The sequence below is a fragment of the Chiloscyllium plagiosum genome, unplaced genomic scaffold, assembly GCF_037043375.1.
Source record: "Chiloscyllium plagiosum isolate Xiang-an unplaced genomic scaffold, Cpla_swu_hap1 HiC_scaffold_24, whole genome shotgun sequence".
Classification (NCBI taxonomy): Eukaryota; Metazoa; Chordata; class Chondrichthyes; order Orectolobiformes; family Hemiscylliidae; genus Chiloscyllium; species Chiloscyllium plagiosum.
The window spans coordinates 58,012,959-58,038,534 of NW_028270162.1; the positions used below are offsets into that span (position 1 = coordinate 58,012,959).

The 25,576-nt window shown below is 43.9% G+C and overlaps 3 protein-coding genes across 10 annotated transcripts in view; all 3 read left to right on the forward strand.

Moving 5' to 3' along the window:
* The window catches only part of LOC122562430 (protein PML-like), a 50,650-nt gene extending 36,096 nt beyond the window's left edge, over window positions 1-14,554 (forward strand). For 4 of the 6 annotated variants that reach the window (XM_088000209.1, XM_088000210.1, XM_088000207.1 and 1 more), the window contains exon 10: window positions 115-4,823. In XM_088000209.1, coding sequence (XP_087856335.1) covers window positions 115-926 — 812 coding nt within the window. In that variant the 3' untranslated portion in view covers window positions 927-4,823. Of the gene's footprint in view, window positions 1-114; window positions 4,824-10,512; window positions 10,851-14,072 lie in introns of those variants that run through there. The other 2 variants (XM_088000211.1, XM_088000213.1) reach the window with 2 other exon arrangements.
* Window positions 399-23,762, forward strand: LOC122562853 (protein PML-like). Of its 3 annotated transcripts, none has more exons than XM_088000218.1 (4): window positions 399-421; window positions 14,684-14,736; window positions 21,419-21,503; window positions 22,285-23,762. In XM_088000218.1, the coding sequence occupies exons 2-4, from the start codon at window positions 14,722-14,724 to the stop codon at window positions 22,866-22,868; spliced, it is 684 nt and encodes a 227-aa protein (XP_087856344.1). In that variant the 5' UTR covers window positions 399-421; window positions 14,684-14,721; the 3' UTR covers window positions 22,869-23,762. The 3 variants fall into 3 exon arrangements, with proteins under 3 accessions (XP_087856344.1, XP_043572067.2, XP_043572068.2); XM_043716132.2 differs by lacking the exon at window positions 399-421 and adding an exon at window positions 12,228-12,575; XM_043716133.2 differs by lacking the exon at window positions 399-421 and adding an exon at window positions 13,156-13,284.
* The window catches only part of LOC148145760 (protein PML-like), a 35,793-nt gene continuing 31,635 nt past the window's right edge, over window positions 21,419-25,576 (forward strand). The window contains exon 1 of the mRNA XM_088000216.1: window positions 21,419-21,503. The gene's annotated coding sequence lies outside the window, so the exon portion shown is untranslated. The remainder of the gene's footprint in view (window positions 21,504-25,576) is intronic.

Below are 25,576 nucleotides of genomic sequence, written 5' to 3' on the forward strand. Positions count from 1 at the left end.
TAGACAAGCATGGCATAGAGGTAGATAGAGTAAAGCATCCTCTACAGCAGAGTTGTTGCTGTTGTATTAAGTGATGCCACTAACACACAATATGTTATTTATAATTTGTTGAAGGGAGTGGTGATATTATTCAGCTGTCGGCAGTGAGTGGGGAGAAGACCTTCAACAAGTACATCCTGCCCAGTGAAACTGTGTCAGCAGGAGCTGCCGATGTTACGGGAATACAGGTCATGGATGGAATCTTGTACTTAAGAGAGGAACCTCAAACAACCTGCAGCATCCAGGACGCCATGACAGCGTTCCTTCAGTTCCTGCAGTCGCAGGGGAGGCCTCTGTTAGCAGGCCACAACATTTGGATCCGTGATTGTCAAATCATTTACAAGGCATGGGAGGATCTCTTCATGAAAGATCAGTTTGCCAGGTGTGTGACTGGATTCCTGGATACCTTATGGTTGGCCAGGTATCTTGTCCCCAGGTCAAAGGTCAAGAACTATAAACTTAAGAATTTAGTCGCTGCATGTGTTAGGGAGTTATTTATTTCCAAAGGGCCTCTGAGCAATGTGAGGGCCATGCAGGAGCTGTATTCTGTTCTAAATCCTACGCCGGGACCAATTCAGAAGAGTCAGTTTACCCTGTCTCAACTCGAGTGCAGAATATCCCTGCAACCACTGTTTGATCAGCAAATGATATCCCGTCTGGTTGCTGATAATCTTGCTTTTGAGGGAATCAGCCTGCATGTCCTGCAGCTGACTCACACCAATAACCCACAGTCTGGCCTGCATGACCTGCTTCGTGCTTGTGTCAATCTGGGCCTCTCCAATCTGCTGCCGGTTGTGAATAAAATTCGGTTATATCTCGAGCATCAGAAAGGGAAACGCAGATTCTATCGGAATCTAATGAGGAGTGTGAAGGTGGAAAATGAGTAAATCAAGCAGCCGTGATAAATGTAACTCATGCGGGAAGTCACAGTCATTTGATTAGGCATTTATGGAATGTAGTAAGCTCCTGTTATATTGTCTGTCTGTAGAACTGCACTCTGCAGTCTAAGACCACTTTATCCCTCCAGATGGCCCACTCCTTTAATCTTTGTTCTAGGGTCAGTTGTCCAGACCGTGTGGCCTTCAGGTTGGAAAGTTCAAGCTCAATTTGTACCCCTGGTCAGGGCAGAAGTGGAGAGAATTGGCCTGCATCCCTGCTCATTGTATCTATCTTTTTGACCCTCATGTTGGAGAGTGCATGATATGCAGACATTGCTGATGAACACACCACTGCATTATAGCTCAATGACCTTCTGGGCATTGGTCAAACTGCTCAGTGTACCTGCAAGGTACCCAGACACATTGGTTCACTTGCCTTCCCCCTGTTCTGCTCTCTTCCAAACCTCCTCAGAAACTGAGCAGTGGGATGAGAAAGGCCAGGAGTCTGCATCAGGGAGGCCCCAGATCTTGTCAGGATCCCAGAATCTGACCCAAACTGAAGGATCCATTTGCATCATGACCCTTGCTTCCCATTCCACATCAGTTAGGTCTCCTCCACAAACTATTTGGAAAGATCAGTCAGGCAGCCCTTTGGTGTGTGGACCTTGAGTTGCTGACATTACAAAAGAGAGGGTTCAGGATCAGAAAATACAACTACTGCAATGTCCCAAGTTTGAGAAATATCACAGTCCTCAATTCCTTGGGCTGAGATCCCATTGATTACTGGTCAGTGAAATTGAAGCCGGGTCAGTGTGAGTGTATGTAAGTTGGTGAAAGATTGGAGAGCATGAGCACCAGTATGGAGTTACTTATTCCATGTAACTGGAAATCCTCACATGCCCTGATGTTTTTTTTTAGATTACATTACAGTGTGGAAACAGGCCCTTCGGCCCAACAAGTCCACACCGACCCGCCGAAGCGAACCCACCCATACCCCTACCCCTACCCCTACATTTACCCCTTACCTAACACTACGGGCAATTTAGCATGGCCAATTCACCATGCCCTGCACATCTTTGGACTGTGGGAGGAAACCGGAGCACCCGGAGGAAACCCACGCAGACACGGGGAGAACGTGCAAACTCCACACAGTCAGTCGCCTGAGGCGGGAATTGAACCCGGGTCTCTGGCGCTGCGAGGCAACAGTGCTAACCACTGTGCCACCGTGTTGGGGAGAGCAACCCGTATTACATTTTCTTGGGAAGGTTCGAGTGGCTTGTTTAAATGCTCGTCTCCTGTAATTTTATTTTTCACAACTGGGCACCCTCAGTAACCTAAGGGGGCTGACTTGTGTGGGATCTTCCTAGTTGCGATGTGGTAAGTTTGTGTGGTAAGTTTGTGTTGGAGACGGGTGCACAGAGTTTCTAGGCAATGTTCTACTCTTGGTAAAGGCAGGCCAATGTGGAAATAAAAACAAAGTCCTCCTGTCTGTGGGCAACGTTGATTGTATCTTGCCTGGTAGTCGCTGAGGGACCCACCTCAACCCTCCCCCCTTACTGGGCACTCCATAGAACAGTACAGCTTAGTAGAGGCCCTGAGGTCGACACAACATTGAGGGCCACTTATTCTACTCTAACCTTCATACCCTCCATTTTACTATCAGCCAAGTGCCTATCCAAGAGTCGCTGAGATGTCTCGAATGTATCTGACTTTACTATCATGAGCATTTAAACAATCCACTCGAGTTTTGTGCCATCGGCAAGCCTCCTAACACACCTTCCACTTCCTCATCCATATCATTCATAAAAATCGCAAAGAGCAGAGCTCCCAGAACAGATCTCTGCAGAGCACCACTGGTCACCGATCTCCAAGCTGAATACTTTCCATCTACTACCACCCTCTGACTTCTTCTATGTGCCAGCCAATTCTGTATGCAGGCAGCCAAATTTCCCTGTATCCCATGCCTCCTCCCTTTCTGAATGAGCCTACTATGGAGAACCTTATCAAACACCTTACTAAAATCCATGTACACAACATCCGCTACTCTACCTTCATCAATGTGTTTTATCATATCCTCAAAGTATTCACTAAGGTTTGTGAGGCATGACCTGCCCCCCCCCCCCCCCTCTAAGCCATGCTGACCACCTCTAATCAAACTATGGTTTTCCATGTAATTATAAATCCTGCCCCTCAGAATCCTTTCCAATAATTTGCCTACCACTGACGTAAGACTGGTCTGTAATTCCCAGAATTATCTCTATTCCCTCTCTTGGTCAATGGTAGGCACCCTCCTATCATCTGGTGATACTCCAGTGAACAGTGAGGATGCAAAGATCATTGCCAAAGGCACAGCAATCTCTTGCCTTGCTTTCTGTAGTAACCTTGTATATCCTGTATGGCCCAGAGGACTTGTCTATCCTTATGTTTTTAAAAATTTCCAGCACATCATCCTCCTTAATGTTAACCTGTTCAAGTATATCAGCCTGTTTCACGCTGTCCTCACAAATGACAACATCCCTTTCACTAGTGAATACTGAAGCAAACTATTCATTAAGGACCTCCCCTGACTCCGGGCACAAGTTCCCTCCACTATCCCTGATCAGCTCTACCTCACGCTGGCCATCCTCACAAAAGTATAGAATGCCTTAGTGTTTTCCTTAATCCTACCCGCCAAAGCTTTTCCACGCCTCCTTCTAGCTCTCCTGTGTCCATTCTTCAGTTCCTTCCTGGCAACCTTTCTAACCCTCTACAGCCCTGTCTGACTCTTGCTTCCTCAACCTTAAGTAAACCTCCTCCTTCCTCTTGACCAGATGTCCCACATCTCTTGTCACTCAAGGTTCCTTCGCCCTACCATCCCTCCTTTGCCTCAGTGGGACAAACCTACTCAGCACTATCAGCATGTGCTCCCTAAACATTTCTTTTGTGTATTTCCCTGAATATCTGTACCCAGTTTATGCTGCACAGTTCCTGCCTAATAGCATTGTAATTCCCCCTCCCCCAGTTAAATACTTTCCCATACCATCTGCTGTATCCCTCTCCATGGATATAGTAATGGTCAGGGAGTTGTGATCACTGAGTGAAATGCTCTGCCACCTGACCTGGTTTGTTGCCAAGTACCAAATCCAATATGGCCTCCCCTCTAGTCAGCCTACCTACATATTGAGTCAGGAATCCTTCCTGGACACACCTGACAAAATCTGCTCCATCCAAACTATTTGCACTAAGGAGGTTCCAATCGATATTGGGGAAGTTAGTCACATGACGACCTTGTTACTTCTGCACCTTTTCAAAATCTGCCTCCCAATCTGCTCCTCCATGTCTTTGTTGCTGTTGGGGGAAGGGTCTAGAGAAAACTCCCAATCAAGTGAGTGCTCCTTTCCTGTTTCTGACTTCCATCCATACTGACTCAGTAGACAAACCCTCCTTGACAACCTCCCTTTCTGCAGCTGATACTATCTCTGATTAGCAATGCCATTCCCCCACCTCTTTTATCTTCCTCCCTATTCCTTTTGAAATATCAAAAACCCTGAACATCCAACAAACATTCTTGCCCCTGTGATATCCAAGTCTCTGTAATGGCCACAACATTGTAGCTCCAAGTAACTCTGTACATGGAGCTGATGTGAGGATCATGCTTGGAATGCCCTTCAGAATATTCTCTGCAGACAAATCCTTTCAGGCATTATCTGCCATGTTACCAGTCAAAACTTATCAAATCAATTGTGGATATAGACCAATCCCATAAACTGACTTTCAGTGCCATATAGCCACCAGTCTCTGTGTAAAGTGATTAATCAATTCCATCTCTCTTTTTTGAGTTTGTAACTCTGTGTATAGATTTATCATGATGAGTTTCAAAATAGAAACCGTCAAATTTATGTTTTACAAATAAACCTTTTTCATGAAATTTTATACAAGTAGTTTGATGTTCATTCTAATTCTCATTTGGATCATTGGGAGCATTAACTGGTTATCAGTTTATTACTTAGAGAAGGGGCTGGTTATAGGTCACACTTTCCTTTCCCTCTTATTGAGTGACCATATTGGGAATAAATATTCTTTCTTCTGTGCTCTATTGATTTTATGCCAATGTCTTTGGAAGCACTCTAATGTGTTACTGAGTAAACATGTATTAATGATTTCCAGAGCCTGAAATATGCAATCTTTCAAAGCTTAGAATTCAAAGCCATCAGAAGATAAGGGGATGGATTGGAAGGGGCTACACTCCCCTGTTGCCTGCAATGGGAGTGCAGTCCCAATGTTTAATGTGCTTGTTCTCCAGTTACAAGTGGGACAGTTAAAGCCAGTGTTTACTGTTGAGCTCGAATTGCCCTTGAAGGTGGTGTGCGTTGCCGCCTTAGATTTCTGCAGTCCATTTGCTGTAGGTGTGCTCAGAATGCTCTGCTCTGAGGAAGGGAGTCTTGTGATTTTTTTACACAAAATCCCTGAAGGGATATTGATGTCCTACTGTTTCAAGTCAGGATGGCGAGTGGTTTGGATGAGAACTTGTAGTTGGTGGTGTTCCCATGCAAGTGCTTTTCTCATTCTAGATTTCAAGGTCATGGGATTGGAAGTTGCTGTTGGATATGGCTTAATAAGTTGCTGTGGTGCATAGTGTAGATGGTATAACAGTACACTGCTACTATCATCTGGTGGTGTTAGGTGTGTTGCTGATCAGGTGACATGGAGGTGCTAGTGTTAGATTGGGATGGACAAAGTCAGAAGTCACACAACACCAGGTTATAGTCCAACAGGTTTATTTGAAATCTCAAGCTTTCGGAGTACTGCTTCTTCTTGTAGTGTCACGTGACTTCTGACACTTCCAAGGTGATGTCAACCTACTTCAGTGTTGTAGGAGCTGCACTCATCCAGCCAAACGGAGATTATCCATCACACTCCTGAGTTGTACCTTATTGATACTAGACCAGCACTGGGGAGACAGGAGGTGAATTACTCACCACAGAAGGGAAGCACAGAGTGCAGACTGAGGATAGAGTGAAATGGAATGAGTACAACTTGAGAATTTAGTGCAGCTTGGATTTTTATGGTAATTTTTTGTCAAGTTATCATTTAGTCAGGCAATCAGAATCTGACTTAGTGTTTTAAAACTGTAGCTAATTGAAATGTCTAGTTGAAGAAAAACTGCCTGGCAGTGATTATTTGTCGATCAGTTGATAGTAACCTGAGTTGGTGTTTATTTCTGTTGGTTGAAACTAGGGTGTGAGTCATCAGTACTCCGTGTAAACAGACCGGTTTTGCATCAGCAGAGTGGAGACAATGAGGACTGAATGCAACATAGCAATGAGTGTTAGCTTGGGCATTTGGTTCAGAGAGGTTACGAGGAGCTCCTTTTAATTGTTTTTCTGCTATGCCTTCAAAAGCTGTTGAATGTGCAAAGGCATTAATTAAGTAACCAGTTAAGTGGTCCATGACTTTTGAGATTGTATTACTTGAAATATTGATAGTTTAAACTAGTACTGGGGAGATTCAAGTATTGCTTTAAATTTGTAGCTACCTAGTTAAATTACTTAATATAGACAACATTGTAATAATATTTCTAACTTGAAGTCTAATTAGTTAGCTAAAACAATACAGTTGGCAGGATATGTGATGTGCTGCAGCTGTAGTTATGGACAAATGTGACCCACCGCAACTACATGTGCAGTGACTGCTACTGCTGCAGGAACTTCAGCCCAGGGTTAATCAGCTGGAGCCTGAGTTCAGACACTGATGCTTCAGGGAAGAACAAATTATGTGACTGTTAGCTCCAGGAGGTATTCCCACCCCATGAGGGCTAGAATCTTCTGATTGATCTTTTGTTTAGTAACAAGAGGGTGTGTCTGTCAGACCCAGGAGGTAGAAATGGGGCTGGGAGGGAGATACAGAGAATTCTCCACTCCTACAGTTCTATGATAGGTTTGCAGTTATTGCAGCTTGTGTGGTTGAGAGTGGGGTTTGCAGGGAGGCTGAACAAACCAATGATTATTCACCATTTACATAGATGATTTAGAGTTGGGGACCAAAGTTTTTGTGGGTGACACTAAGATGAGTGGTGAGTGGTAGAGCAAAGTGTGCAGAAGACTGCGAAACTTTGCAGAGGAATACAGATTAAGTGAGTGAGCAAAGGTCAGGCAGATGGACTACAATGTTAATAAATGTGAAGTCATCCATTTTGGTCATAATAACAATAAAAAGGCATATTATTTTGAATGGTAAAAACAATTGCAGCGTGCTGCTGTGCAGTGGGACCTGGGTATCCTTGTGTGTGAATCACGGAAGGTTGGTCTGCAGGTACAACAAGTAATTAAGGTAAATGGAATTTTGTACTTCATTGCTAAAGGGATTGAGTGTAAAAGCAGAGAGGTTATGTTGCAGCTGTATAGGCTGCTTGTGAGGCCACACCTAGAGTACTGAAAGAGGTTGTATGAACATAGAACATGACAGCACAGTACAAGCCCTTTGACCCTCAATGTTGCACCGACCTATGAAACCAATCTGAAGCCCATCTAATGTACACTGTTCCATTTTCCATATGTTTATCCAATGACCATTTAAATGCCCTTAAAGTTGGCGAGTCTACTACTGTTGTAGGCAGGATGTTCCACGCCCCAACTAGTCTCTGAGTAAAGAAACTACCTCTGACATCTGTCCTATATCTATCACCCCTCAATTTAAAGCGATGTCTCCTCTTGCTAGCCATCACTGTACAAGGAAAAATGCTCTCACTGTCCACCTTATTTAATCCTCTGATTATCTTATGTGTCTCAATTAAGTCACCTCTCAACCTTCTTCTCTCCAGCGATAACAGCCTCTAGTTCCTCAGCCTTCCCTCATAAGACCTTCCTTCCATACGAGGCAACATCCTAGGAAAACCCCTCTGAACCCTTTCCAAAGCTTCCACGTCCTTCCTATAATGTGGTGACCTGAACTGTTTGCAATACTCCAAGGGCGGCTGCACCAGAGTTTTGTACAGGTGCAGCATGACCTCGTGGCTCTGAAACTCAATCCCTCTACCAATTTTGGTCATCTTTCTGGAGAAAGGATGTACTGGCACAAGAGGGGCACACAGGAGGTTTGCTAGATTGATTCCAGAGTTATGGGGGGATTGGCTTTTGAGGAGAGACTGAGTAGGCCAGGGTTGTATTTATTGGAATTTAGAAGCATGAAGGGGGATCTTATAGGAACATATAAAATTATGAAGGGAACGATAAGATAGAAGTAGAGAGGATTTTTCTACTGGTGGGTAAAACTAGGACAAGAGGACATAGCCACAAAACTGGGGAGCAGATTTAGGACTGAGTTGAGAAAGAACTTCTTCACCTAGCCGGTTGTGAATCCGTGGAGTTCCATGCCCAGGGAAATAGTTGAGGCTTCCTCGTTGAATGTTTTTAAAGCTAAGGTAATTTTTTGAACAGTGAAGGTCTTGAGGTTTATGGTGAGAGGGTGGTGAGTACGTGGAGCTAAGGCCATGAAAAGATCAGCCATGATCTTATTGAATGGCAGAGTGGGATTGAAGGGCCAGATGGCCGGCTCCTGCTCCTGATTCTTGTGTTCTCAACTCAACCACTAAATGACATAGTGTAGGGAACTATTCAAGTCCAAGGAGAGGAAAGAAATATGGTTCTAGTGGGGAATAGCATAGTTAGGAAGACAGAGAATGTTCTCCATGGTTGACAGTGACAGTCCAAGGTCTGTGGTGCCCTGCTGTTGCCCAAGTTCAGGGCATCTCTAAAATGAAGAGGAATTTGAACTAAGAGGCTGTGCTGAGCTAATATAGATGCTAGTATTGTAGTTGTACTGGGACAGCTTGGCTAGTGGGAAATCTAGCTTTCTAGCAGGGCAACTGGGATATTCCTCTCCTGAAGAAGGGCTTATGCACGAAACGTCGATTCTCCTGTTCCCCGGATGCTGCCTGACGTGCTGCGCTGTTCCAGCAACACATTTTCAACTGGGATATTGTCAGGACCCATGAACTGCCTGCAGCTGTTTCTTGACACCAGATAAAATGAATTTAATTGGCTGAAAACTTGTAACTGTGATGCTAGGTGTCTTAGACCAAGATGGACCATCCACTCAGCACTTATAGCTGAAGATATTGTAAACGCTTCAGTCTTGTTTCTGCACTGATGTTCTGGGCTTCCCCCATAGTGGAGGATATTTAGGGAAATGCCACCTCCTCCTCCAATGAGTTTTTGGATGTCACCGTTCATGACTGGATGTGGCAAAAAATAATTCTTGGAAATGAATGTACTGTCTACACTGGACCTGCATTTTGAAGTATACAAGGTGGGTTGGACTGGTCTGTTTCATTTACCAGTTGCACCAGTTTTTCCTTCTGCATTTGTTGATTTCATCCACTCTTCACAGGATCATTTTTCCCGATCTGTTGCATGCTGCTTCCAGTGTTCAGCATGTCTTTAGTCTTGTGTTGTAGCTTCACCAAGTTGTCCGTATACCTGATGCCACTCCTGCACTCAACATTGTGAACAAGTGTTAGCCCCTGGCTGACTATAATTGATATCCCAGAGTGCCATTAGAAAGGAATCTCAATTACTGTCCACAAGGATAATGCAATCCGAGGAGGCTGATCCAATGGTTTCAATCTTTATAATAAAAGTCTCTGTAAGCGCACTGTATTTATTGTTGGTGTGGGAGAGGCAGATTTGGTGGAGGATGACTTGGTTTTGGTGGGGGGGAAATGGTGGAGGCACGGTGATTTAGGAAGATGGTTTATGAAAGATCAATATGTTTGCTGGTGGGGAGCACTGTTCGAGAACTACTTTTGAGGCATCTAGCCCGGTCTGATGATTAATTGAAATAGTGTTCAGATTAGATTACTTACAGTGTGGAAACAGGCCCTTCAACCCAACAAGTCCACACCAACCCGCTGAAACGCAACCCACCCAGACCCATTCCCCTACATTTACTCCTGCTCCTAACACTACGGGCAATTTAGCATAGCCAATTCACCTGACCTGCACATCTTTGGACTGTGGGAGAAAACCGGAGCACCCAGAGGAAACCCACGCAGACACGGGGAGAATGTGCAAACTCCACACAGTCAGTCGCCTGAGGTGGGAATTGAACCTGGGTCTCTGGTGCTGTGCAAGTTTGTATTCTTTTGGAATTAAGGGGGGGAGGGGGAAGGAGTTATACTGAAAGAATGATTAGAGAAAGGTTAATGGCTCTAACTGGGACATAGCTATTCAGGCTGGTAGTGAGGGACTGACTTAGCAATTGCAAATCAATAGCTGCTGAGTCATGAAGGCTGAATGCTAGAAAGTTGGGGAGTGCGAGGGCTGAGCTCACTGACTTGGCAAGTTTTTTTTAATCTGGAGCAGACACACAGAACTGGAATTGGGAAGGGAAGGAAGAAGGGATTGGACTAAGTGATAGATTGAATAATCAGTTTGTCTTGTTGGTGACATTAAAAGGTTACCATGGTCCTAGTGAGAAAGCAAGATTGGAGAGTGACTGGTGTGGGGATTGCTGTGTTAATATAAAAGGAGGGGTTTTGGGAGGCAGGGGGTGGTGAGAGAGCAGGAAACTCAAAGGGAGATGACAAGATTTTAAATGGAATTTTAAAATGTTGCAGGTGAAAAATCATTCATTGCAAAGGAGGAAAACCATGAAGACAACTGAGAAACTTGGAATGATAGGTGACAGAACGTGTCTTGGAATGAGAAGGGGGACAGAACGTGTGCTTCAGAGGTCAGAGCTACACCACCACAGTAACAATGTGTGACATCATGTGCATCAAGTGGTGGATGGTTCAAATAAAATCATCCTTTTCAATAAAAGTATATGTATTTTTTAAAAAGTGGTAAAACCAAGTGGGAGAAGCTTCTTAAAGGGAATGGTATCACCACCAGTTGTCAACTGCAGACTAAGTGTGTTCACAATAAGCTCATGGACAGCAATGGGCTTATTCACAATTGAAGCTACATTCTAGGCAGTGTTCTGGAGAGAGACAGTGAGAACAGATACATTGACAGATCCACATGGTCAGAGCTGGGAAAGGAGAGATCAGCCCCTAGCAGGTGGGGAGGTCAGGGTGGAGCGAATGAATAGGATGCAACTTATTATTTGGGTGGCTGAGTGGTTAGCACTGCTGCCTCACAGTGCCAGGGACCTAGGTTAAATTCTGTGTGGAGTTTACATATTCTCCCCGTGTCTGCGTGGGTTTCCTCTGGGTGCTCTGTTTTCCTCCCACAATCCAAAGATGTGCAGGTCAGGTGAATTGGCCATGCTAAATTGCCCATAGTGCTAGGTGCATTAGTCAGGGGTAAATATAGAGTAGGGGAATGGGTCTGGATGAGTTATTCTTTGGAAGGTTGCTGTGGACTTGTTGGGCCAAATGGCCTGTTTCTATACTGTAAGGAATCTAATATAATCAACATTAAGAGGCAGCAGCACCAAATGCCTAAGTGGGGATTATAATGACTGATGCACAGAGGAAGGCTGTAGGATTTTGGAGGAGGAGTCAAGCCTGCAGTGACAGCAGGAGAGCGGGCAAGTTGACAAATGCTGAACAATTGAGATGTGTGAGGGGGTGGATTAGCTAATCAGAGGAAAGAGAGGAAAAGAAAAAGGAAGGAAACAGGAAATGGAAGGAATGAACTCAGCATTAGAAACCTGAGCAAAAATAGAATGAAGTTATAGATTAGACTGGGGGATGGCGAGAAATGAAATACATGGGGAACAGAGAGGAGCTAACAGGTTCAAATTGAATTTGAAATAAACAGCTATGTGCAGTTATTGTAGTGAAAATTAGTTGATGTGGTTCAGTAGAAATTGATATTACAACGAACTGAAGATCAGGACAAGTACTGTCAAAGAAATGGAAATACGGTTGTGGATTGAAAGCAGTTACTATGGTGACATGAGGAATGCACTGGTGATCGAGCCCAGTCCCAGTAGAGCATCGACAAGGCAAAGGAGTACATGTTGAATGAAGTATAGAGGATCAGAGGGACATTGGTGTGCATGTCCATAGATTCTTGAAGGCAGCAGGACAGGTAGATAGGAAGGATAAGAAGGCACATGGGATGTTTGCCTTGGTAGGTCAAGGCCTTGATGGTTATGATGGAGTCACATTAGTTAAGCCACAGCTGGAATATTGCATGCAATTCTGGCTGCCACACAATACAAAGGATGTGATTGCAATAGAGAGGGTGCAAAATATGTAGGATGTTGCCTGGCTGGAGTGAGTTGGGTGTGGAGAAACACTACGGAGGCTGGGGTTATTTCTCTGAGAGCAGAGAAGGCTGAGGGGGATCTGATTGAGTTGTACAAAGTTCTTCCGCTCTCATTCCTGTTCTACTGAGACAGTGTAAAGTTTATTCCTGTAGATTGTCCATCTCAGTTACACAAGTGTAACGATCCACTCCAGTCAGCTGGAGGGAGGTAGTTATATTGAAGTCAGTCCCTTTGGGTTGCAGAGTAGAAAGTCCCAGGAATGCAGGTGTGGTGAGAATATGGTGCAATCAGCAAAAAGCTGTGTGTGTGTGTGGGGACGGGGTGGTGACAGGCCTGTCAGGAAAAACCAATCACTGAGGGCCTTGCAAAACATTACCTGACTCAGTTTAACTTCCTGGAAGAGAAATAACTCGGTGGGCATGTATTGGAGCTGCTGAGAGCTTGGGACCAGACAAACTGGTGAGTATTCTTGATGTGAGGACTCTTTGAGGATAGGTGTGTGTGTGTGTGTTGAGGGGGGTGGGAAGAGCCTGTGTTCCATGAGGATCTGTTACATAACAAGTTCATGTCTTCTCGCCCTGTTGAACTGCGGAGGACAGGGTGGTCGCAAGTCACAGAATTCTTGTTGTTGATTTTTCCGGTGAGCATCAGGATGTATTAGTGCAGTGCAGTCAGACTGAGGGCAGTGGGGCTAATACTGTGGGAGGTTAGGAAGGGGTTACAATGGACTCAGGTTCTGTCTTTACAATCAAGAGGCAGCTTCTGGACAGTAGACGTGTTTAAACTGTAAACTAACATTAGGGAAAGTGGAAACAGACCTGATACCATTCCCCATCCCATCCCATCCCAAAATCTGCGCTGAGTTCACTGAACTCCACGGGGAAATGACCCGAGGCCAGGACCAGCCTGGTTTAGGGAGAGAAATGAGCCCCGAGTGCTGTCAGACGATACTGGAATGTGAACAGACAGATTCCGTCAATCTCATGAAGGAGAGAGAGAGGTTACCGTCACGGCATAGAGAAACGATCAGGAAACAAACTCCTTATTCCATTTAAACCATGACAAAGTATCGATGCCGATTTGAAATAGCCAGCAGAAAGTGACAAACTGTCTCCACACAAGCTGAAACTGACAGGCAACTGACAATGAGGGACCAGGCGCTGTGAAGGTGGTGTAACTGCTAGTACTTCATTTCACAAGTGAACTGATCTAGTTTTAATAGGATAGAGGTGTGGGGTCTCTGATCTCACATCCTCACCTCTCCCTTCTCACTTTCTCTTGTTTCTAGCAGGTGAGCTTTTTCTTAGTAAAATGGTTTATTGATCCATTTTACCTGTACAATGGCTCTTCAAACCCCACCAACTAACCCCTGATAGGAGCAGGTGGTAGCGCCGTGATTGTATCGTGGGTAGTCGGCATTGTGGGGCATTGTGGCCACAGCAATCTCGGTTCGAATCCGAGTAATCGCAGGCAGTATTTTCCCCATTCTACCTCCTGTGACACGTACTAAACAAACACGATAAAGAATTAATTGTTTTCGGGCAGCACGGTGGCTCAGTGGTTCACAGCGCCAGAGGCCTGGGTTCGATTCCAGCCTCAGGCAACTGTCTGTGTGGAGTTTGCACATTCTCCCAGTGTCTGCGTGGGTTTCCTCCGGGTGCTCTGGATTCCTCCCACAGCTCAGAGATGTGCAGGTCAGGTGAATTGACATTGCTACATTGTACGTAGTGGTCGGGGATTTGTAAGCTAGGTGCATTAATCAGAAGAAATGTAGAGGAACAGATGCTCTTCGGAGGGTGGGTGTGGACTTTTGGGGCCAAATGGCCTGTTTCCACACTGCAGGGATTCTATGAAAACATAAAATCTTATTTCTGGGAGGCAATTTTGATTTTATTACATGATCAAAGAGCAGGTTTCCCCACTTTTTGCTCTATCTTTATATTTTGAATTTTCTAGGTTGCGTTGATACCTGTAAGTCAGATGATTGTGGGTTTGGGTCACACGTCAAATTCGTGAACATTCCAGTGCAGTCGGTGAAGGGCCGTTCTTCCATCCTTCAGATAAAATGATAAACGTGTCAACTGGATAAAAGGATCTGATGGTGTCATTTTGAAGAGCAGGGGACATAACCCAGCATCCGAACCAATGTTTATTCCTCAATCAATCTCACAAATACAGCATACCTGATATTAATTCATAGCTTGTGAGAGCTAAATGTTTGTTTGGAGCCTCCCGTCCTGTTTCTTACACTACAACAATGATAACATTTCAAAAATACTTAATTGCTGGAAAGGTGTCTGGTACTTGTGAAAAGTGCTTTGCAAATGCGAAGTCTTCTATCTCTTAGTGAGACACCTGTGGAAATGGAATGTGTTGGAGGTAGAATAAGGATAGTATTGAGTTTGAGATATGATGCTACACTTGGTTAACACTCAATCTGCTCACACATGAAACCTGGTTGCTTGCCGAAAGGTAATTGAAGCTGAGGGACCAACATCTTCAGATGAGGGGAAACAAAAAAGGGTAACACTAAATCTCTGAGCACGAGCTGTGTTTTTGTTTTGCAGGTCTTGCAACTTGATCTGGTTTCCCGGCTGGGAGAGAGATGGCCTCACCTAAAGTATGTATTTTGGGAAGCTTCTGTACATATTGTGTGTAAAAGGGAGTATGGGCACCTATTTACTACACTGTTCTCCAACCAGCCCAACAAATTTGTGTCAGTGAAAATAAGTTGTTTTGTAGAAGTGTGAAGTGCATTGCAGAAGTTGAACAAGTTGAAAGTGCTTGGGTTCTGATGAACCTCAACTTCGCATCATTAAAATAAAATGGCTAGTCAGATAGTTGATGCATTAGTTATAAATCTTTTTAATTTAATTTTTAATGTGGGGAATATTGGAGGTAGCAAATGTAACTCCTTTATTCTGAATCTTGCCTTCATTGGTCAGTGCATTGAATATAGAAATTGGACATCGTGTTGCGACTGAAGAGGACATTGTTGAGGTCACTTTTAGAATACTGCATTTGGTTCTGGTTTCCTGGCTACAGGAAAGATGGTGTTAAACTTGAAATGGTTCAGAAAAGTTTTACGAGGATGCTGCTATGATTGGAGGGTTTGAGCTATCGGGAAAGATGAATAGGCTGGGGCTTTTTTTCCCTGGAGCATCAGAAGCTGAGGGGGTGACCTTATAAAAGTTTATAAAATCATGAGCAAGATGGATTCAGTGAATAGCCAAAGTCTTTTTCCCAGGGTAAGGGAAAGATTTAAATGGGAGGGTCAACATTTTCATGCAGAGGGTAGTGCATGCATGGAATATTAGAGGTGGTGTTGGAGACAGGTATGATTACAACATTTAAAAGGAAATGAATAGGAACAGTTTGGAGGGATATGGGCAATGCTGGCAAATGAGAATAGATTAGTTTAAGATATCTGGTCGACATGGATGAATTGGACTGAAAAGTCTCTTTCCATGATGTATAACTCTCTGACTGTGCTCTATTTGTTTCCTCTGAAAACACTTTCAAAACCTATCACCACTATCATCATAGAAGTTCATCACAGAATCCCTACATGTGGCCCAAAAAGTCCACGCTGATCCTCCGAACAGTATCCCACCCAGACTCTTTCCCCAACCCTATTACTTTTACATTTCCCCTGAGTAATGCACCTGACCTACACATCCCTGAACACGATGGGCAATTTAGCGTGGCCAATTCACCCTGACCTGCACATCTTTGGACTGTGGGAGGAAACCAGAGCACCCGGAGGAAACCCACACAGACACGGGGAGAATGTGCAAACTCCACACAATCAGTTGCCCGAGGCTGGAATCGAACATGGGTCCCAGGCGCTGTGAGGCAGCAGCACTAACCAGAGTCACCATGTCATTGAGAAGGACAGAGTAGCAGAAACGACAAAACACTGCCACCTTTACGTTCCCCTCTAAATGACTTCCACAATTCACTTTGAAATATATCGCTGTTGTGTCCCTGGATCAAAATCATGGAGTATCCTCTCGAACAGCTCGGTGGGTGTACCGAGAGAAGGCAGCTCACCACTACTTTCTCAAAGGTGACTAGGGATGGACAATGAATGCTGACCCAGCCAGGAACTCAATTCTCAGAATGAATAACAAAACATCTCAGCATCCATAATATTCACTGCCCTTTCACCAGAGACCAACAATTTAACCCTGTGATAAAAGTCTCATTGCAATCTGTTAATACAAGCTGGAGGAGCCTCCGCCAAGTCACAGAATTAAACTGGCACTGAAATGGAAGGGACCAAAATTACTAAAGATTCTGGTGGGAGACTGGACCCATAGAAAAGTCCTTCCTCACCCATTCTGACGCAGGTCATCAACCTGAAATTTTAACTCTGTTTCTGTCTCCACAGATGCTGTTGAGTATTTTAAGTGTTTTATGCTTGTCATTCAGATCTCCAGAATCTGCGATATTGTAGTTGCTTAGTAGGTGGGACTAAGGGATGCAATCAGGACAGAAGAAGACAGTCTTTCTGTCTCCAATCTTCTGAACTATAACATGGTTCTTTCCTTTGTCACATTTTTCAGGTTGCAATTCCTCCTGTTATTCTGCTGGAACTATGTACTTTGGACCCATCCTTTGTGTTATTTTTTGTTCCACACTGCCACCCATTTCTTGCCTTACCCTATTATTCCTTTTCCTGATGCTTTAATCCTGCCCTCCACTTGCTGCTGCTTTCCCTTGACTCCATACTTGTTTGAATCTGTTTGTCTCTAATACCATTCACTTGTGACAAAAGATCATCAATCTGAAACATTAACTCAGCTTCTCTTCACTGAGAGAAAGTGAGGACTGCAGATGCTGGAGATCAGAGTTGAGTGTGTTGCTGGGAAAGCACAGCAGGTCAGGCAACATCCAAGAAGCAGGAGAATCAACGCTTCAGGCATAAGCCCTTCATCAGGAATGAGGCTGGGGCTGAGAGATAAATAGGAGGGGGTGGGGGTGGGGAGGGGGGGAGGAGGAGGAGGGTGGCTGAGAAAGCAATAGGCGGATGAAGGTGATGGAGAAGGTGATAGGTCAGAGGGGGAAGTGATGGACAGGTCTGGAGGGCAGTGCTGAGTTGGAGGCTTGGGACTGGGATAATGTGGAGGGAGGGGAAATGAGGAAGTTGTTGAAATCCACATTTATGGTTGCAGGGCCCCAAAGCGGAATATGAGGCGTTCTTCCTCCAGGCATCGGGTGGTAACAGTTTGGCAGTGGAGGAGGCCCAGAACCGTTACCACCCGACGGCAAGAGAAAGAATATCTCATATTTCACCTTGAGGCCCTGCAACCACATGGGATAAATGAGGTAGCTGTTGAAATCCACATTCTCCCCCAACATTTTTTTTTCCCTATTTTGTTTGTCTTTTTCCTCAGAGGCAGCTCTGAGTGAGCAGAGCCTCTGACACTCCTGTATATTTTATTTATTTTTTCCTCCTCCCCACACTACCGCCTAAGAGCGGTAGTGCCTATTTTCCCTGGCACCCATGTTGTGTGTGTGTGTGTGTGTGTGTGTGTGTGTGTGTGTGTGTGTGTGTGTGTTGTGTGTGTTGTGTGTGTTGTGTGTGTGTGTGTGTGTGTGTTGTGTGTGTTGTGTGTGTAGGTGTCAGACACAGTTGAAAAGTAACAAGTGCACAAATCTTTATTTATATTCCACCGCCAGGAAGAAAGGAAACACCCGAGTGGCCATTGTCAAGCGGTGCCCTTCACATCAAAGGGCAATGCTTCGTGATCAAAAAAGTGAAGGGGAGGGCAGGGATTAAATCAAAATTGAGTTGGAGAGGGAAATAATACACTCCACTCCCCGCAGTGCCCACCTCTCCCTGAACAGCTCAAGGGTGACCCCCCAACATTATCTCAGTCCCAAGCCTCCAACTCGGGCACCGCTGTCCAGACCTGTCCATCACTACCCCCTCTGACCTATGACCCTCTCCCTTACCTTCATCCACCTATTGCTTTCTCAGCTATCTTCCCCCAAACCCCATTCCGCCTCCCCATTTATCTCTCAGCCCCGACCCACAAGTTCCTTTCCTGATGAAGGGCTTATGCCCAAAACGTCGATTCTCCTACTAGCGTCTGAGGAGCCGGAGAGTCGACGTTTCGGGCATAAGCCTGACACATTCCTGAATGAAGGGCTTTTACCCAAAACATTGACTCTCCTCCTCAGATACTGCTTGACCTGCTGTGCTTTTCCAGTGCCACACTTCTCTTCATTGATGCTGGCTGCTGACCAGCACTGTGTGGTTTTTGTTTCAGAATTCCAGCACCTGCAATTTCTTGTTTTCTCTTTTAGTTATAATCAGATCACCCAAGCCCTTTAAAATCCTTGACACAGTTTAGATTTGAAAGAAAAAATTAGCCTTCTGTACTCTGTGGGGTTTAATCTTTATCCCTGATTTTTGTGGTATTCCTATGGGGGGAAGCATTAATGTTTATAGATGAGCAGGGTGTATTTTGTCTGAGTGTGATTGCTGCACAAATGGTCCAGAGCCTGTTGTGTCCCAAGGTTGGTGTGTGAGTATATCTTTGAGAGACACTCATGACATTGTCACTACATCATAGCATGTGACCTGAGAGTATAAAGATCTCCCACTCTATCTTACCCTGGATCACTTGAAGTACGACAATTCTACTGGAAGCACATTTTTCTGTGTTTTTTAATTCACTCATATGACACGGGGTTCGCTAGCTGATTAGCATTTATTGCGCATCCCTGAGAGACTGGTGGTTAGCTGCCACCTTGAACCTCTGTTGTCCATGTGTTGTATGTTGACCCACAACTTCCTCAGGGCGGCACTTCCAGCATTTTGACCTCATGATGATGAAGGAACAGCAATACATTTCCATGTCAGGATTGTAACCTAATGGCTGATAGTAGCCCATTATGTTACAGAAATGGGATAGTGGTAAGAGTAGTTCCCTCCCCTCCGTAGCCACAGGGGATATGTTCCAGGACCTACTGCAGAGGCCCAAAACTGCAGATAGGAGCCAACCCATTCATTTCAATGGGAAACGTACTTTCCCAGCAGCTTTCTGGTCCCTAGTTCCCTATAATATGTTCGGGGCATGGTAATCCGCGGAAAGCGATTCCGCGGATACGGGGCTTACCCTGTAAATTATTACATTTAGTTGTAATAAATTTAAATTGGATTCTACAATTAACATGATAATCACACCTAGTTTCTTATTGGGAAATAAGCTTTTCAGGTGAAAGACCCTGCTGCAAGAAAAATCACACTAGGTCCTGTTACAGTAAATGGTTGAGCACCACCAGCTCTTAACAGAATGTTACCTTTTGAACATTTCGAACATAGAACATTTCAGCGCAGTACAGTCCCTTCTGCCCTCGATGTTGCACCGGCCTGTAAAAATAACTTGATGCCCATCGCTACACCGTTCCATTATTATCCATATGTAATTCCAATGCCCATTTAAATGCCCTTAATGTCGGCAAGTCTACTACTGTTGCAGGCAGGCCATTCCACACCCCTACTACTCTGATTGAAGAAACTAACCCTAATATCTCCTAAATCTATTACCCTAGGAGCCTGACGAAGGGCTTGTGCCCGAAACGTCAATTCTCCTGCTCCTTGGACGCTGCCTGACCTGCTGCACTTTTCCAGCAACACATTTTTCCGCTCTGATCTCCAGCATCTGCAGTCCTCACCTTCTCCTAAATCTATTACTCCTCAATTTAAAACTATATCCCTCATGTTAGCCTTCACCTTCTAAGGAAAAAGGCTCTCACTGTCCACCCTATCCAACCCTCTGATTATTTTATACATTTCTAATTAAGTCGCCTCTCAATCATCTTCTCTCCAATGAAAACAGCCTCAGTTCCCTCAGCCTTTCCTCATAAGACCTGCCTTCCATACTAGGTAACATCCTAGTAAACCGTCTCTGAACCTGTCCAAAGCTTTCACATCCGTCCTATAATGCGGTGACAAGAACTGCACGCACTACTCCAGGTGCGGCCTTGTACAGCTGAAGCATGACCTTGTGGCTCTGAAAGTCAACCCCCCTACCAATAAACACCAACATACCATATGCCTTCTTAAAATTCTATCAACCTGGGTGGATGGGATTTGAGAGATGGGAATGAAGGATCTTTTTTAGAATGACAGCTGGTGACTAGTGGAGCTCTACAGGGGTCAGTGTTGCACCCATGACTGTTCACGTTATGCATAAATGGTCTGGATGAATGAACTGAAGGCATTGTTGCTAAATTTGCAGACGACACAAAGATAGGTGGAGGGACAGGTAGTGTTGAGGAAGCAGGGAGACTGCATGAGGACTCAGACAGGCTAGGGAGAGTGAGCAAAATAGTGGCAGATGAAATATAATGTGGGAAGGTGTAAGGTTATGCACTTTGGTAGGGAGAATAGACTATTTTCTAAATGGGGAAAAGGGTTTAAAAATCTGGAACACAAAGGCACTTAGAAGCCCTATTTCAGGAATCTGTTAAGATTAACATTAAGGTGCAGTTAGCAGTTAGGAAGACAAGTGCAATGTTAACATTCATTTCAAGAAGGCTACAATACAAGAACATAGACAGACTGCTGCAGCTATTTAAGGCATTTTGAATATTGAGAAGTTTTGGGCCCCAAAGGAAGGGTGTTTTTGCTGAGGAGGTTTACATGAACAATCTCTGGAGTGAAGGACTTCTCATGTTATAAATCCGGTGTCTTATGATCCTGCTCCACAGCTACCCCAATGAAGGAGCAGCGCTCCGAAAGCTAGTTCTTCCAAGTAAACCTGTTGGACTGTAACCTGGTGTTGTGTGATTTTTTTTTTAACGTATGAGGAGAGGTTGAGAATTTTGGACCTGTAATCAATGGATTTTAGAAAGATGAGGATCTGATTGAAACTTATAGAATTCTAAGAGATCTAGATAGAGTGGACGTGGAGATGGTGTTTCCACCGGCGGGGAACTATGACTGGAGGGCACAGCCTAAGATTGAAAGGACAACCCTTTAGAACTGAAGTGAGTAGCAATTTCTTCAGCCAGAGGGTGTTGAATCTGTGGGACTCATTGCCGCAGAAGGCTGTTGAGACCAAATTATTGTCTGTATTTTAGATGGGGAAAGATCGATTCTTGATTGGTTATGGGGGAAAAGGCAGGAGAATGGGGTTTAGAAGCATATTGAGATTGAATGGTGGAGTAGTCTTGATGGACCAAATGCTATGTCTTATAGTCTTTGAACTCTTACAGCGGTATTGAATAATATTATGCAACTAAAGACGATGATGAATATTGATTGTTTACTTTTGTATCTGCAGCTTAGAAAGTATGGAATAACACCTACAGCACAGAATAATCCCAAGGAAACCCTAGTCTTCTTTGACCTGGAAACCACTGGCCTAGGTAATGACCATCAGATCCGTTGGGAGTCTCTCAACTTTTATTAAGATGTTGCATCACACTGTGGAAACATTTGTATTATGTACAACAGTTTGCACCAGCATAGAAACTTCATAATGAAACAAAGGGGAACTGCACAGGAGAGCAAATAATAAAAACTGGGAAAGATGAACAGAGAGATGGCAGAATTAGAAAGATGATGGGCTGAATAATCGCATGCAAATGAGCAGTAAACACACAAATCAGTCCATAAGCGAATTGTGAGAGTTCCGGGGGTGAATGAATGAGCAAGAGCAAATACAATATTGTTAGTTTTGGGCAACTCTGAGTGTCACCTGTCACGAAACACACAAGGACGCTTTAATAAGTGGGATCACCGGTCTATCTGTACCACACCAGCAGTTGATTGGGATTGGGAATGCACTGCTAGATAGTATTGGAAGCAGGAAAACTCTGCGTTCAAAAGGTATTGGCTAAAAATCAAAGGAGAAAAATGTTTGCAGATCTGTGGGGAGGAGTGAGCCGAGAGAGTTCTTAAACAGAGAGTTGGTACAGACATTGTATCCTGAGCCCTTTCTATTCCATGTCTCTCTCTCTCTCTCTCTCTCTCTATCTCTCTCTCTATCTCTCTCTCTCTCTCTCTCTCTCTCTATCTCTCTCCCCCCCCCCCAGCCAACTGTGTGTCTCTCTCCAGCCAACTTAAACTAAAGATGTCAGGGAGGGAGGGCTGTAAAATCCAGTTTGGAAAGGCAGGTTGTGTTTGACATTACATTACTTCTCCTAGGAAGATATTGCGATATAGTGCAGCTGTCGGCAGTGAGTGGTGAGAAGATATTCAACAAGTATATCGTGCCTAAAAAACCTATGTCAAAGCGAGCTGAAAAAGTTACTGGAATACAGGTCATAGATGGAATTTTGTACCTGAAAGGAAAATCTCAGACAACCTGCAGTCTCCAGGATGCCATGACAGCTTTCCTCAAGTTCCTGCAGTCACTGGACAGGCCTCTGTTAATAGGTCACAATATCTGGAGATTTGATAGCCCAATTATTCTGAGAGCCTGGAAAAGGTTGTCCATGAAAGATCAATTTGATGGATGTGTGACTGGATTCCTGGATACGTTATGGCTGGCCAAGGAAGTTATTCCCAGGTCAGAGGTCAGCAGCTATCGTCAATGTCATCTAGTGCAAGCCATTATTGGGGAAGATTATGAAGCTCATAATGCTATTGAAGATGTAAAGAGCTTGCAGAAGCTGTACACTGCTCTTGAATTTACTCCAGAGCAGAAGCAGAAAAGTCAGTTTTCTCTCTGTCATCTTGAAAGTGGTGTCTCCCCCAGAAAGAAAAAGAAAACAACATTAAACCAGTAAATCTTGGAAATGAATGTGCTGGAGCTCCATTTTGATGTTGACAAGGACCAGTATGTCTCATTCGCCAGTTTTACTGTTTTTTTTTCTCTTCTGGAAATAGCCTCTTGTTGATTATAAGGAACTATTCTTTAGGCTTTCTTAACTACGAAGGGCTATGAAGTCTAAGTCTTTAAGCCTATTCAAGATGGAGATGGTGATTTCTAATCTTTAAGGGAATCAAAGATTATGGAATAAAGCAGGAAAGGATTATCAGAGCAGCCATGATCTTACTGATGGTGGGCTAAATGGCCTCCTTCTGCTTATATAGTCACTCTGATAAACTTGTAGTGTGGAGCTGCTGATGTTGGACTGAAGTGGACAAAGTCAGAAGTCACAAAACACTAGATTATAGTCCAACAGGTTTATTTGAAATCACAAGCTTTCGGAGCACTTCATCTGACGAAGGAGCAGTGCACTGAAAGCTTGTGATTTCAAATAAACTTGTTGGACTATCACCTAGTGCCACGTGACTTCTGACTTTGACTAACTTCCTGCATCAGAGGTTTGTCTCAAAGCTACAATCAACACATCATCAAGACGATGAATCGGAGCTAAAACCATGCTCCAATCTCAAATAGTCAGGGCCTGTTTATATCAGATTCTCAAGCTTTTTCAAACAATGAGGACTTACCAGTTAATCAATATTTTACTAAGCTGCCATGGACTTGACAGGCACCACAGCTTCTTCCCAGTTTGCAAAAAGCACTTTTTCTAATATCCATGACACAAATTATTTACTCCTTGTACCTTACTTGCTGATTGCTTAAGGGTGCTGCATTCTTGCAATATGTATTGCTGTTTGCATGTATGTTACAATATGTATGAATCAGTAAATAAATAATATTCTTAAAATAATGTCTGTTGGTTATTAAGGGAACTTCACCACCCTTCTTCAGCCTGCACATTGAGTGAATACATGAGAGAAGCTCGTCAGATCTTCCAGCCAGCCACTGCAACCAGAGCAGCCATAAGGAATGTCCATTTCAATGTCCAATGCTGGGGACAATATACGTATTCATTTATGGCTCCAAGACACAGTTTGTTTGCCTTGGATATCTTGTTCAGGAGCCAAGTATGAAGCATAGCTGAGATCCAAATTTAAACTGGGAAAAAGTGAGGACTGCAGATGCTGGAGACCAGAGTTGAAAAATGTGGTGCTGGAAAGACACAGCAGGCCAGGCAGCATCCGAGGAGCAGGAGAATCAACGTTTCGGGCATAAGCCTTTCCTGACGAAGGGCTTATGCCCGAAACGTTGATTCTCCTGCTCCTCAGATGCTGCCTGGCCTGCTGTGTTTTTTCAGCACCACATTTTTCAATCCAAATTTAAACTCCCTACCAAGCCTGGTTCTGTACTCATGTTCAGTCTGCCCTGGAGCAATAACAGGAACCCTCCCTCACTTGCCTTAGCCAAACACACAAATGTTTTCTAGTGTTAAGCACAATGATTTAAACAAATTGAGTGGCATTTTCCAGTTCTACTCAGGAATACATGCTTCAGTCTTGTTATGGCTCAGGCCAGACCCCTCAAAACAATTCAAGAAAGTAGCCCAGATCCTAACTTTGCATTTGTTTTAAGCAAGTGTGCAGTGGATAATCCAGGAGAGAATCAACTGGTCAAACTACTTAGTTTTAAACAAACAGAATTTATTTACAAGATTACTGAGTGAAACACAAAGAACAGAAAACAGAATATCCAAATAACCTACCCTATCCGAAAACCCAACTTAATGCTGCTGTTCCAAAATACTTGCAACAATCCCTGTAAACACCTTTTGGCACAAAAGGTAAAACGAAATACAAGTTCTTACAGGAATGAAGTCAGAGAGGGAGGGAGAGGATCCAGCAGCCTTTCTTCTCTCTCACACACAACTGCATTAAAGCCCAAACCAAAGAAAAACCTGAGCTGCTAGAACTGGCCACTTCCTTTCATTATACAAGTTTTTTTTTTCAAAACTTGAAAGCCTTTTGACTGAGGCAGTGTCTATTAGCTGTAAACAAATTGGCCCTAACATCCATCCAGACTCAGACTTTCTGGAACCTGTGTCGTGTACAACCTCTCTGAAACAAAACTAAGAACAACCTAACCTTGTTAAAGGAACAGGTTCATCACAGTCTTCCTGAAAAGAGAGATGTTGCAGAAGCTATTCCTCTTACACTCACCAATCATTGTCTAACCTTTAAGCTAAATTGTGATTTGAAGTGTATGTCGTATACACAGGGATCCATCCCCTGGAAATAAAAAATATGTTCAGGCCTTGCACCTTTTTTATAATTTTCCAGAAAATTAGGAGCCTAAATTCTCCATTGTATTCTTACCAATCAGAATAAAGTTGTTAACCAAATTAATCTTTTTCTCTTGTAGTAAAGATTGTTTGGATTGTTCAAAGTTTAGCATTCTTGTGGTTGTCCTGATTAGTATCACTCTATCAGCATTGTGGGTGACCCTGCACGTTATGGAACACAATGGTTCAAGAAGATAGCTCCGCACCACCACCTCCAGGACAAGTCGAGATAGCCAATCAATTCTGGTCTGGCCAGCAACATCTGCATGCCATGAAAGAATTAAAAAAAACAACAAAATGTCTCCTCTTTTAGTAATGTTCAAGTGTTGTTCTACCAAGTGACTGTTAGTACATATTAATTTAACAATAATAAAATCAAACAAATG

Bases quoted from the DNA above. Each gene is read 5' to 3' on its own strand.
- LOC122562853 (XM_088000218.1), top strand. The intron at 21,504-22,284 runs GTAATGACCATC...TACTTCTCCTAG, and splicing joins CCTGGAAACCACTGGCCTAG to GAAGATATTGCGATATAGTG.